Raw genomic sequence first — 13,998 nt, 5'->3', positions numbered from 1 at the left:
GTCTTCTTATTCATCTTGAAATTCATCTTATCCTTCTGTCCATCAAAGTGATGAAAATGGAGAGAAGGCAGAGAAGGAGGCAGAACCTGAGCCAGAAGAAAAAACAGATGAAGAGCAAGAGGAGAAAAAAGCAAAGACTAAAGCAAAGAAAGGCAAGAAGCAAGAGGAAGAGGGCTTTGAACTCTGGAATGAACTGGAAGTCCAAAGAAACAAGTTCATGGTAATTACAATTATTTATCTGTATACATCTTTCACTGTCGTGTAGAGTAAATGTTGTTTCATGTTTAATTCAGTTATATCATATCTCATTATATTATTAACATTTTTCATTCATAACTTTTTTTTCTGATTGCATCTAAAATGTAATCCACTTTATCTTCTAGAACTATCTGTCTCGCAATTTCTACAACCTGCGCTTCCTGGCTCTCTTCATTGCCTTTGCACTCAACTTCATTCTGCTCTTCTACAGGGTCAGTATGATAATAAATTGGAGCCCCAAGGGTGGTCTCTGAATTTTTATTTGATTTATTATTTATTTAGCATTTCTAGTTAACATGCATTTAATATGCATTTTACAGGCTGGTCTACAAGGGGTTTCCTTGCAATTTGAACAGCAAAAAAATTAATTAAATAAATAAAATACATTGAACACTTCAAGAAAAGACTTTACAGCCATGTGATTTTCTGTAATTTGTTTCAAGAACAAATTGGACTGAAGCTAGCCATTCCTCCGCAGGTATCTGACAGCCCACCTGGAGAAGAGGAAGAGTTTGAGGGTTCGGCTATGTTTGAGGGTTCTGGAGTATTTGAAGGCTCTGCTGTATTTGAAGGCTCTGGTGTGTTTGAGGGCTCTGGGATCTTTGAGGGCTCTGCTGGAGAAGCTGAAGGTTCTGGAATGGAGGAGAATGGAGAGGAAGAGGAGGAAGAAGGGTTTGTCTACTTCTTCCTGGAAGAGAGCACTGGATATATGGAACCCGCTTTGGCCTTCTTCTCTATCTTACACACCATCATTTCTTTCCTCTGTATCATCGGCTACAACTGTCTGAAGGTCAGGAGCCCTGGATTCTGTCATCATTTACTCACCCTCATGTCATTTCAAACCTGTATGACTTACTTTCTTCTGTGTCAACACTGCTCTTTTCCAAACAATGAAAGCATTAAATGACTAAAAAGTATCCATACAACTTGTAAACTATAATCTACATTCCTCTGAAGCCGTCTGTCATGTATTGAGTAAATGATGACATAAATGTAATTTTGGTGTGAAATATTTATTTTCACTTGGTTAAGCTAGTGTGAGCTGCTAACGTTTTCGCATATGTGTAGGTTCCTTTGGTCATCTTTAAGAGAGAGAAGGAACTAGCCCGTAAACTGGAGTTTGACGGTTTGTACGTGACTGAACAACCAGAAGATGATGACATCAAGGGCCAGTGGGACAGACTTGTCCTCAATACACCGTAATACTACTATATTATAATTTCTAAATGTATAAGCAAGTATCCCTGTGAAGACTGCAATCAGTAATTCCCTTTTATTTTCCAATCAGGTCTTTCCCGAACAACTACTGGGACAAATTTGTGAAGAGAAAGGTCAGGAGCTTACAATACTTGTGTGTGTAGATGTATTGAGAGATGTTGGACTGAGCATGTCTATGGTGTGTCTGTATTGTAGGTGCTAGAGAAGTATGGCGATATCTACGGTAGAGAAAGAATCGCTGAGCTGCTCGGCATGGATCTAGCATCCCTTGACGTCAGTGCTATGACACACGAGAAGAAGCCTCACATTGATCCCTCAATGTTCACATGGTACAGAAAGATGCAAGACACACTCATAATAAGTGTCACCAAAATGTCATCAATGTCACCACACAGCCAATGCGAGTCACAAAAATGATTCAATACCAAAAAAACAAAAATGCCATTAGGTAGGGATGGGAACTGCTCTAACGAATCCAATTGCTTAAAGGGTTACCCCACCCCAAAATGAAAATTTTGTTTGATCGTGTTAATTACATTGCTTAATTTGTGTTCCGGAAACGAACAAAGCATTTACGAGTTTGGAATGATAAGGGGGTAGGTGAATTAAAGACACAATTTTCAGTTTGGGGTGGCGTAACCCTTTAAACTGTTCCACTGATGACCTTTGAAGCGGGAATATTTGGAAAGTGAAATATAGCAGCCAAATGAAAGAAGACAGACAATTTTAAACTAAATGTAATATTCACTACAATTACAGTTCACAAAAGCTTATAAAAAATAGATTCGGAGCTGTACTACTCTTTTTTTTTTAATCACTAAAAAGTGGCTCAAAATAGTCATTTGCCAATTGAACTACTCTGGTCAAGCTCATTTTCTTGCTTCATAAGAGCGAGTTGTGTGAGCTTCAGACATCACTGCTCTTAAACATGATGTAATAACAGGATGGAGATTCTGTTTCTCATTATACATTTTTACCAATCCACAGGTTTACATCTATTGACATCAAATACCAAATCTGGAAATTTGGAGTGGTATTCACTGATAATGTGAGTTTCAGTAAAGACAACACTTTTTCCTAAGTTGTTAGATGAGGATATTTATAGAAATGACCATTTATTTGGATTCTGTTTTGCTCTTAGACGTTCCTGTATCTGGTTTGGTATCTGGTCATGTCAGTGCTTGGCCACTTCAACAACTTTTTCTTCGCCTGTCATCTGCTGGACATCGCTATGGGCGTCAAAACCCTGCGCACCATCCTGTCCTCTGTAACTCACAATGGCAAACAGGTACAGCTCTCGGATAACGTCATATTTGACTGAGATTTGATACAAATCTTTTCCAAATGTAAATTTTAATATTGATGACTGTGGTTCAGCTGCTGATGACGGTGGGTCTGCTGGCTGTGGTGGTCTACCTCTACACAGTGGTGGCCTTCAATTTCTTCCGAAAGTTCTACAACATGAGTGAGGATGAAGACGAACCGGATATGAAGTGTGACGACATGATGACTGTTAGTGCTCCTCCACACATATCTAAATTTGGTTCAAATACACTTTATCGTTTCATGCCTGACAGTGATCATGTCTTCTCTCTCAGTGTTATCTGTTCCACATGTACGTGGGTGTGCGAGCTGGTGGTGGTATAGGAGACGAGATCGAGGATCCAGCCGGAGACGAGTATGAGCTTTACCGTGTGGTCTTTGACATCACCTTCTTCTTTTTTGTCATTGTCATCCTGCTGGCCATCATTCAAGGTGAGGAACGTTTGTAGAGAAATTCAGAAACTGTGGACTATTTACCACTTTGTAAATGTAATGTTTAAAAAGTTTGGTAATAATATTATAAAATGCTGTTTGTGTTGTGTGCAGGTCTGATCATTGATGCCTTTGGTGAGCTGAGAGATCAGCAGGAGCAGGTCCGAGAGGACATGGAGGTACTTTTTTTTTACGTAAAGGAATAGTTAACCTACAATTGACAATTTGCTGGAAATTGACTCACTCTCAGGCCATTCAAGATGTAGATGAGTTTGTTTCTTTATCAGAACAGATTTGGAGAAATTTAGCATCTAGCTCTTGGAAATAATGGATCCTTTGCATTGAATAGGTGACCTAATAGTGAGAGTTTAAAAAGAGTTTAAAAACATCACAATAATCTGCAAATAATCCAACAATACAAACTATGATTGGCGGATTATGTGTAGATCAGTAAGTCTCGTTGCTAAATGGTCACTTTTTTACGGTCGCCCAGTAGTGTACAATACAAACAAATCTTCACTACACAACGAAAAGCCTAAACACAAACAAAATTAGCACAACAGAACGGAAACATGCCACAACACAACGGAACTAGCACAACACAACAAAACTGTGTTGTGCTCTTCTGAGCCACTGTACTTTGTGGCCGGAAAAATCTGAAAAATGCTATATAATTAAATATATTCAGCCATGCAAACTATAGCTAGCTGCAAGCTCAGGTAACTTGCTATAAACATATCTGGTGCATCTGAAATCGCATGCTGTCTAAATATGGGTCCTACATTTCATAAGGAAAGAACTTTGCATTTGTTAAAGGTATATTCAGTATAGTTTGAATGTGTGTAATGTATAAACGGATGTACTAAATCAACCATGTTGTCACTTATCATCCACAAATTCTCTCCTGTGGCCTCATGTCATAGTAAAGTGACCATTGGATGCACACTTCAGAATCTCTGCAAAAGTATTGGGTCATCTTCAGTGTTGGGGCTAGTTACTCAAAAAAGTAATATATTACATATTACATATTACTCTCAAAAATAGTAATGCCTTACTTTACTTTATTACTCCCTGGAGAAAGTAACTAGTTATATTACTAGTTATATTACTAGTTACATCTTTTTTTCTTAATTACTCTATGATTGCCTGAGATGCATCAGATGGAGGGAGAACATACAAAGGAGGAGTGTTCTTTAGGGTCTTTATCAGTGGCGGCTCCTGCCAATTCTCTCAGGGGGGGCAAATGTTTGCTCTATTAATGAGGATAGGTCACCCATTCAATTGATAAATTAACGGGTAGTTAAAGATGTAAAGGGAACCAAACTACTGTAGTATTAATTAAAAATAAACTGACATTAGGAATCAATCTCTTGCACTCCTTATTTTTCTATATCCGTGTTAACACTATTCAGCAGCATATGAAGACTAACACCAGGATGTGGTTTTTCCAAAAAATACTTTTTACTTTTCGATTTCAGTTTAATAAGAAATAATTGAAGTCACATAAATCACTGTTTACACAACTCACTTATATTACTGCTCGTCAGTACACCTGTTCTCTAATCAGCGGTTAATTCCATCAGGTGCGTGATTTCACATAGAGCAGCTGTTACTACACAGAGCCGTTATTAACTGAGAAGATGCGCAAATCCACGTTCATTTTCAGCGTTTATTGGCACGGTTGTATGAACATATGGTTCACGCACCTGATGGAATAAACCGCTGATTAGAGAACCGGCTTTACTGAGATGCGCATTAACGAGCGGCCGATCGTGATCGGAGCACTCCTACAAAATAATTACTGAATCTCCACCCGTCGAAACTAGCTTTCTGTTGCTGGGAACCTTCCTCTGAAAAAGAGCTTGCCGTTGTTGACGCTTCCATTTTCCCCATCTGTCTGAGCGTGCCGCTCTGCTGCCGGCTGTCGACCAATCAGTGATGGTAAATTATACCTCGTGCCAAACCCAGACCAATCACTGTTCCATTCACGCCCTCCTTCCCTTCCCTTCTGTTCTCTGTGTTGTGTGCCTTGTGTGTGATGAAGGTGCTACTGGCAAATGTAACGCAAGTAACTAGCTTGGGAAAACTGTAATAATATTACCATTTTCAGACGAGTAATGCCTTACACTACTAGTTACTGAAAAAAGTAATATTATTACAGTAACGCGTTACTTTGTAACGCGTTACACCCAACACTGGTCATCTTCGCCTACTGTTTTATGATTACTACAATTTCGATACTATTGATTTCGCATACTGTTTTTCAGCTATGGTATAGGAAGAAAGTAGGCATGTTCTGACGCTGAGATTCACAATAACTAGCTTTCTCAGCAAGATTCTATTCAAACTGTTGCTCCGCAATGACAGTAGTTGACGTTAAAGGGAAAAAAAACTCACTTTAGAAGGTTTTTGCTAATGTGTGCCATAGCGCCCCTTGTGGCAACTGCTGAGAATGAAATATGTCTTTGTCTTGCATTATGGATTGTGTTTTTTAAATTAAGATCTTTTTTTTTTTTTTCAAAGACTAAGTGTTTCATTTGTGGAATTGGAAGCGACTACTTTGACTCGACTCCGCATGGGTTCGAGACGCATACGCTGGAGGAGCACAATTTAGCCAACTACATGTAAGTGTTTTGTTTATTCAGAAACAACAAAAGCTAATATTTGGTTCCTTATTTTGAGACTATGTTTTTTTTTCTGCCATGCAGGTTCTTCCTGATGTATTTAATCAATAAAGATGAAACGGAGCACACAGGACAGGTCAGTGTTGTTTCATTCTCAGCACTGTCCAAAACTGTCTTTCTGAAACATACAAATAAAAAACTTTGCATCATAGATGGTAGACATTATAAATATATACACTACCATTTAAAAGTTTGGGTGGATAAGATATTTTAGGCTTACTATGGCTGCATTTATTTGATAAAAATGCAGTAATGTTGAGAAGCATTTCCATTTTAAGATTTTTTTAAATCTAATTTATTCCTGTGATGGTAAAGCTAAATAAATTCATCGCTTCAGTCTTCAGTGTCACACATTCCTTCAGAAATATGCTAATTTGGTGCTCAAGAAATCTTTCTTATAATTATCAGTGTTGAAAACAATTGTGCTTCTTCGTGTTTTTGTTGAAACCATGATTGACGTGACTTTTTTTTTTCATGGTTTGATTAACAGGAAGTTTAAAAGAACAGCATTTATAAACATGCCACAACACAACGAAATGAGCACAACACAATGGAAACATTCCACAACACAATGAAATTAGCCAACCCGATCTCACGGCAATTCGTACATTTTTCACAAGGTGGCTTATTCGTATGAATTCATATGACCACACTTGTACAAATTAATACGATTGTTGCCAAATCGTACGTATTTTATGATTTGCACAATTCGTATGACCCCGCCCCTAAACCTAACCGTCACTGGGGTCGTATAAAATCGTACGAGTGAGGTCGTACAAATTCGTACGAATAAGCCACCTCGTACAATAAGTACGAATTGGTCATGAGATAGCGTTGAATTAGCACAACACAATGGAAACATGCCAGAGCAGAACGAAATTAGCAAAACACAATGGAAACATGCCACGCCACAATGAAATTAGCACAATACAACGGAAACACAACAAAATTAGCACAATACAACTGAAACACAACAAAATTAGCACAATACAACGGAAACACAACAAAATTAGCACAACACAACAAAAACATGCCACAACATGACAAAATTAGCACAACACAATTGAAAAATGCCACAACACAATGGAGTTAGCGCACAACTTTTTTTTTTTTAATGGTTTGATTAACAGGAAGTTTAAAAGAACAGCATTTAGCTTCATCTCATTATGCCAATAATATATTAACATTATAAATTACTTTCCTTTTTAATCAGTTTAATGTGCCATTGCTATTAATTTTTTCGAAATCATTTTCTCAATATTTTGCTGAATTGTATTAAAATGCAGTGTATTCATTTGATTTCTCTCCCTTTCTAGGAGTCCTATGTATGGAAAATGTACCAGGAGCGATGCTGGGACTTCTTCCCAGCTGGGGACTGTTTCAGGAAGCAATATGAAGATCAGCTTGGCTAATTCTACAGCCTTGAAAGTGTGTGTTTGTGTGCAAGTATCATTTCAGGAAGGACGGTCAAAGAGGGAATTATTAAAAATAGCCAAAAGAAGGGAACAAGGGATAAATGACCGACTGTAGCCAACACATCACACAGACCACACAGACCCACTCATACTACTTAAAACCTTAGATTTCCCAGTTTGACTAAACAAGAGAGAAAAAGTTTTTTAAACTGTATTTACACACTACAAAGACCATTTAAATTACATCAACCAAAAATGAACAAACACCCCTAAACAAAGCCTTCCTTTCCTCTATGTTTTGTCTGTCACTATCAATCTAAAAATTCTCAGTGCCTAATGTTGAATCTTAACTGTACAGTGAGGGTTTAAGTATGATTTTATTGATAGTCTGTAGCGATCTTTTTATGTGTAGAGTAGCTGTCTAGATCTTTTAATTTTAGCATATATAAATAAAGCCTTGTTTATGTTTATATATATTCATGTATACCACAGAAATATAGCCATATGAGTGGTAGCATCACTCATTAAGCATTTTGACAAATATCAAGCCAGGCTTTTCCCCCTGGCGCATCGAGTGAATGTGAGAGTTTAAGTATTACAACCTCAATATTTCTCTCCCTCCTCGGTTTTAAGTTTCAGAGAATTACAAATGAGACGTTTTAACTTTGTAAAAATGTGAAACCACCTGTTTTGCACTCTATAGTCTTATAATGGGACGCTGTATCCATGCCAAGCACATACTTCCATGGAGTCCTGCTACACAATGCTTTATTACAAATATAAAGAGGTGGAGAGGGTCATTGGTTTTATTAAAAACATCCTCTCTAGATTTACAAGACTATGTCCTTTTACTCTGATTATGAGAAAGAAGTACTATCATGACTATATGCACGGTATTATTTATGTTGCTATACTGTCATTTAAGACCTTGACGTGAACTATGCTGTGTCATTCAGATAGCAAGACTGCAACTTCATTTATGCACTTAAATACATAGATGATATATTTTTGTTGGAGCTCTAAATAATTAAGATACTCTGAACTTAATGTGTCACAAGTGAGTATTTATTATATACCTTTTTTGGAGGGGAATATAGGTCAGAATTTAGTAGAGAAGTGGAAAAGGAATGAGAGGTAGATTAAGTTAACGTAGACGTAACAAAGACGACATGTTTTTGCCTGTTTGATTTTTATTCTTTTTGGCGAAATCTCATACTTTATTTTTGTCGATTATAGGTGAAGTGTGTGGTCGTAGGTCTCTGATATTTGCGCATCAGACATCTCCAAGCGACTGAAATAAACTCACATGTGCATGTTCCACCTTGTACGTTCTGCTGACATGCTGTGACAGCACATTAAGAGTGTGTGTTGAGGTCTTTTGGTGTGTTTTGCTCTGAGAGCTCAGAGATGGAAGAATCAACTTCTCTGGATCTGACTGTGCATCAAGCTGAATCCTGTGTTTCAGTGCACATTAAACAGTTCCAATATTTTAAGAGTACTGTTGTCTGTCTTTCGTGCTGGATTTGTGTCTGTAGGTTCTTATAAGCCTTAAGTACCTTGCACACTGAGTATTCGTTTTTTTTCGCATTCACCATCCTTTCCTTTGCTATCAAAATGCTTCCTACGGATGCGAACACGCAGAAAATCAAACCTGATCCGAATTTTTTATGATGGACAAAAGTTTCAGAGGCAGACACAACTTGAGGTCGTATATATATTCTGAAAATTTCTCAGTGTGCAATAACATTTACCATCTAATACATGTCTTCAGTAATTGTATCAACTACCGTGTAATAAATGAATATGAAATGCTACAGGCATTTTATAGAAGTACATGGTTTTGTTTAGTAGTGTCATTACAACAGTTGATAATTCATTTCAAAGAATATAATGGCATACTATTCTTAATATTACATCTTTGTATTACAGCAATAGTAATAGTAGTAGCATAGTAGCATGTGGTTATTCAGCAAGTGACTGTGTGTCACAATCTGTGAAGGCAACGAACAATGGAGACAAGGAATAAATAAAACTTTAATCCAAGAAACACAGGGTACATCCGACAATGGGAACAGCAGGAAACACGTACATAAGAAGTAAACCCAACAGAGACAGACTAGTTCTTAAGTACACAGGGAAATGAGGAAAATTAACTAAACAGCTGGAAACAAATAATGACTAATCGGGGAACCTAATGGAAACAGGAAGGACCAAATAAGGAAACACAGGAACAGAAACGGGCAAAGCACGACTCAGAACAGTCCAGAATCCTGACACTGTGTTTCGGAGTGAGTCATTGAATTTACTCAACCGCCAAACTGATTCATTCAAGAAATAAATAAAGTGGTCGTGTTTATATCATTTATTTACTCAAGCGATTCATCCAAACATACTGATTCATTCAGGAACAAATCAAGTGACTGTCTTTATGCCTGAGAGATTGAATTGTTCACTTAGCCGATTCATCCAAACATACTGATTTAATTCAGGAATGAGCCCCAACACACCACGGTTTGTTGCTCGGAGTCACTGTAAATAATTCTTCCCTGGCTTTGTTGGAAAAACAAAGTTATTGGGGACAGTGGACATAAAATGTTGGTTAATCGCTGTTAACATCATGTTTACTGAACTGCTGAATAAAAAGAAAAATCTCTTCAATACATCACAGTCAGGATGATATTTGATACAACGGCATTCTCTGTCATGTAACATGACATTTCGTAAACAAACTATTATACCAAAATACACTAAACTGAAGTCTTTTAATATCATATGAATATATCATATCATATATCATATATCATTATTCAGTGATGCTAGGTGATCCCAACCACATCCTCAGCACATAAACAATTCTCCTTTCACATACTTTAGGGTGTGTGGAGCATTATAACTGCATACTAATATTAAAACAGTTATATAACTGACTGACATAACAATACAAGGATCATTAATGATGATTTGGACCACCCTTTCTCAAGCCTTCCCAAAGGGCTCCTGAAACAACAAATGCCTCAAACACCACGGCCGTACATGTTGGTGCTTGTTTGCTGTCTGTATCTCAGGAAAGGGCAAGGCATTGCTGATACTAGATGGGTTCTGAACCATTCATAGTCCAGTGATTCAGCAGGTGTTTTAGTGATTCAATTGTGTGTTCAGAGTATCTTTTTTTTTTTTGTGTGTGGTTTTGCTCCTGGTTCTGCTTTTCGGGTTTCATGTAAATCTGTGTGGTCAAGTCCTAATACTGCCCTCCACATCCACCTCCACCTCAGGCTTCAGTTTGTTTTTCAGATCTTCTTTCACTGTGGAAGGTTTAAAGTTTTTTATTGTCATTTCTCTCACTAGTGTACACCCTTTTCTCAGTTTGACATCCTGGAGATTGAGGAAGATGTTTAGATGCTCTACATTCACTTCTGAACATGGAGGTTCTAAACTATAGGCACCAAAGACATAACATCCTAAAATTATCCTAAAACTATATTCTAAAGTAGGGATGGGCGAATCGATCCTGAAGTATCAAATATATCGATACTGATACGAGTATCGAAAGTATCGATACTCAAATAAAAAATATCGATACTAAGGTGTTTTTATTTGCCAGTGATTTTGTTCATTAAACAAAAAACAATGCATATATGCCTTAAATTGGACGAATAACCTATGTTAGCAAATAATTGTGTGGAAGGGATTTTCCTGCTCACCTGAACACACGCAGATGTTGCAAGTCAGAATCAATCAATTACAGAAAACGTTCACTCACTTCTGACACAGCCTATTACTGGCAGTCTCTTATGACAATGAACCATGGTAAAGTGAACATAGTTTAACTCTAGTATTTGTAGATTTCCTTGGTAACCACTACAGTAAACATATTTTAACCATGTGTAAACAAAAATATAACCTAATAAGCTGCACTTAAGGCATACTGAATGTTAAAATGCATTTCAAATATAAAGTTAAGTAGGTACTATTACCCATTGTACTCATAATAATTAAATGCACTTCATAATCTAAAAATTCAGTTTAGAAGTATGGTATCGGTATAAATGGTGATACTGGCCATTCAAATTATCGGTATCGTATTCGAAATTCGAAAACAAAATATGTGGTATCGCCCATCCCTATTATAAGTGAATGCCAGTATATTTATATATTTATAAATCGTTATTGTTATTAATATCTGCATTAATTGAGACAAACAGAAGAGTGAACGAAGGCATAAAAGCACACAATTATTAAACTATATTATATTATTCAACTTAATTTAAATATATAGCATACTTTCAAAATTTTGATTAAGGTGACACTTTTATTATTTATTATATTGATTAATTAAATACATTATAATATAATACTAATAATAATGACATACTAAGAAGAAACCCAATAAGTATAAAAATAATTATATATTAATTGAATTTATATATATATATATATATATATATATATATATACAGTCTTGTTCAAAATAATAGCAGTACAATGTGACTAACCAGAATAATCAAGGTTTTCGTATATTTTTTTATTGCTACGTGGCAAACAAGTTACCAGTAGGTTCAGTAGATTCTCAGAAAACAAATGAGACCCAGCATTCATGATATGCACGCTCTTAAGGCTGTGCAATTGGGCAATTAGTTGAATTAGTTGAAAGGGGTGTGTTCAAAAAAATAGCAGTGTGGCATTCAATCACTGAGGTCATCAATTTTGTGAAGAAACAGGTGTGAATCAGGTGGCCCCTATTTAAGGATGAAGCCAACACTTGTTGAACATGCATTTGAAAGCTGAGGAAAATGGGTCGTTCAAGACATTGTTCAGAAGAACAGCATACTTTGATTAAAAAGTTGATTAGAGAGGGGAAAACCTATAAAGAGGTGCAAAAAATGATAGGCTGTTCAGCTAAAATGATCTCCAATGCCTTAAAATGGAGAGCAAAACCAGAGAGACGTGGAAGAAAACGGAAGACAACCATCAAAATGGATAGAAGAATAACCAGAATGGCAAAGGCTCAGCCAATGATCACCTCCAGGATGATCAAAGACAGTCTGGAGTTACCTGTAAGTACTGTGACAGTTAGAAGACGTCTGTGTGAAGCTAATCTATTTTCAAGAATCCCCCGCAAAGTCCCTCTGTTAAAAAAAAGGCATGTGCAGAAGAGGTTACAATTTGCCAAAGAACACATCAACTGGCCTAAAGAGAAATGGAGGAACATTTTGTGGACTGATGAGAGTAAAATTGTTCTTTTTGGGTCCAAGGGCCACAGGCAGTTTGTGAGACGACCCCCAAACTCTGAATTCAAGCCACAGTACACAGTGAAGACAGTGAAGCATGGAGGTGCAAGCATCATGATATGGGCATGTTTCTCCTACTATGGTGTTGGGCCTATTTATCGCATACCAGGGATCATGGATCAGTTTGCATATGTTAAAATACTTGAAGAGGTCATGTTGCCCTATGCTGAAGAGGACATGCCCTTGAAATGGTTGTTTCAACAAGACAATGACCCAAAACACACTAGTAAACGGGCAAAGTCTTGGTTCCAAACCAACAAAATTAATGTTATGGAGTGGCCAGCCCAATCTCCAGACCTTAATCCAATTGAGAACTTGTGGGGTGATATCAAAAATGCTTTTTCTGAAGCAAAACCAAGAAATGTGAATGAATTGTGGAATGTTGTTAAAGAATCATGGAGTGGAATAACAGCTGAGAGGTGCCACAAGTTGGTTGACTCCATGCCACACAGATGTCAAGCAGTTTTAAAAAACTGTGGTCATACAACTAAATATTAGTTTAGTGATTCACAGGATTGCTCAATCCCAGAAAAAATTTTTTTTGTACAAAATAGTTTTGAGTTTGTACAGTCAAAGGTAGACACTGCTATTTTTTTGAACACACCCCTTTCAACTAATTGCCCAATTGCACAGCCTTAAGAGCGTGCATATCATGAATGCTGGGTCTTGTTTGTTTTCTGACAATCTACTGAACCTACTGGTAACTTGTTTGCCACGTAACAATAAAAAATATACTAAAAACCTTGATTATTCTGGTTAGTCACATTGTACTGCTATTATTTTGAACAAGACTGTATATATATATATATATATATATATATATATATATATATATATATATATATATATATATATATATGAGATTGTCATAAAACAGACACTGATTTATCAGTTTCAACACCCATTAAGCAGATTCATGTCACATTGAGTAACACATGTATGACATTTCTCCTCCATCATTGATTTCAGTGATATGTATTATGATGACTGTATTTGTTGAGTAATTCGGGATAATTCTAATTATGAATATCTACCTGCTCAATCCCTAAATACTGCTGAATCATCTAGGTGTCATCCGCTCTCTCGTTACATGTGAGAATTTCCACACTTGTTTTGTTTCTGTGGTCGTGTTATTTCATTCATAGTTTTTCATTTTGTCCATGAGCTCCTCCTGAGTCCGGACACAATGAGAGGACAAGTGAGGACTAGTAACTTTTATTTTACTAAGCTCATAAATGTTCATAAACCTCATGCTAATCAGCTGCCCGGTGCTGACTTCTTTCCTACTGGAATCAAAGGTTGTCTCAGTTGAGAAGGGTGTGTTTCACTTGAGCTTATTGACTCATGACTCATAGTGAGTATGAAAGACAGGGTTAATAA

General features: G+C 36.8%; 1 protein-coding gene across 17 annotated transcripts in view; it reads left to right on the top strand.

The window, feature by feature from the left end:
- The window catches only part of ryr1b (ryanodine receptor 1b (skeletal)), a 98,094-nt gene extending 89,268 nt beyond the window's left edge, over positions 1-8,826 (top strand). For all 17 annotated transcript variants that reach the window (XM_026287630.1, XM_026287621.1, XM_026287615.1 and 14 more), the window contains 14 exons: positions 49-220; positions 384-470; positions 737-1,048; positions 1,327-1,457; positions 1,547-1,589; positions 1,672-1,805; positions 2,464-2,524; positions 2,618-2,764; positions 2,854-2,988; positions 3,075-3,231; positions 3,346-3,410; positions 5,755-5,855; positions 5,940-5,991; positions 7,232-8,826. In XM_026287630.1, the coding sequence (XP_026143415.1) occupies positions 49-220; positions 384-470; positions 737-1,048; positions 1,327-1,457; positions 1,547-1,589; positions 1,672-1,805; positions 2,464-2,524; positions 2,618-2,764; positions 2,854-2,988; positions 3,075-3,231; positions 3,346-3,410; positions 5,755-5,855; positions 5,940-5,991; positions 7,232-7,327 (1,693 nt within the window). In that variant the 3' untranslated portion in view covers positions 7,328-8,826. The remainder of the gene's footprint in view (positions 1-48; positions 221-383; positions 471-736; positions 1,049-1,326; positions 1,458-1,546; positions 1,590-1,671; positions 1,806-2,463; positions 2,525-2,617; positions 2,765-2,853; positions 2,989-3,074; positions 3,232-3,345; positions 3,411-5,754; positions 5,856-5,939; positions 5,992-7,231) is intronic.
- Positions 8,827-13,998: the final 5,172 nt, after the last annotated feature.

Source organism: Carassius auratus, chromosome 18 (genome assembly GCF_003368295.1).
Source record: "Carassius auratus strain Wakin chromosome 18, ASM336829v1, whole genome shotgun sequence".
Classification (NCBI taxonomy): Eukaryota; Metazoa; Chordata; class Actinopteri; order Cypriniformes; family Cyprinidae; genus Carassius; species Carassius auratus.
Note: the sequence above shows the minus strand (reverse complement) of the source record. Positions and strands in the feature narration are given on the sequence as shown.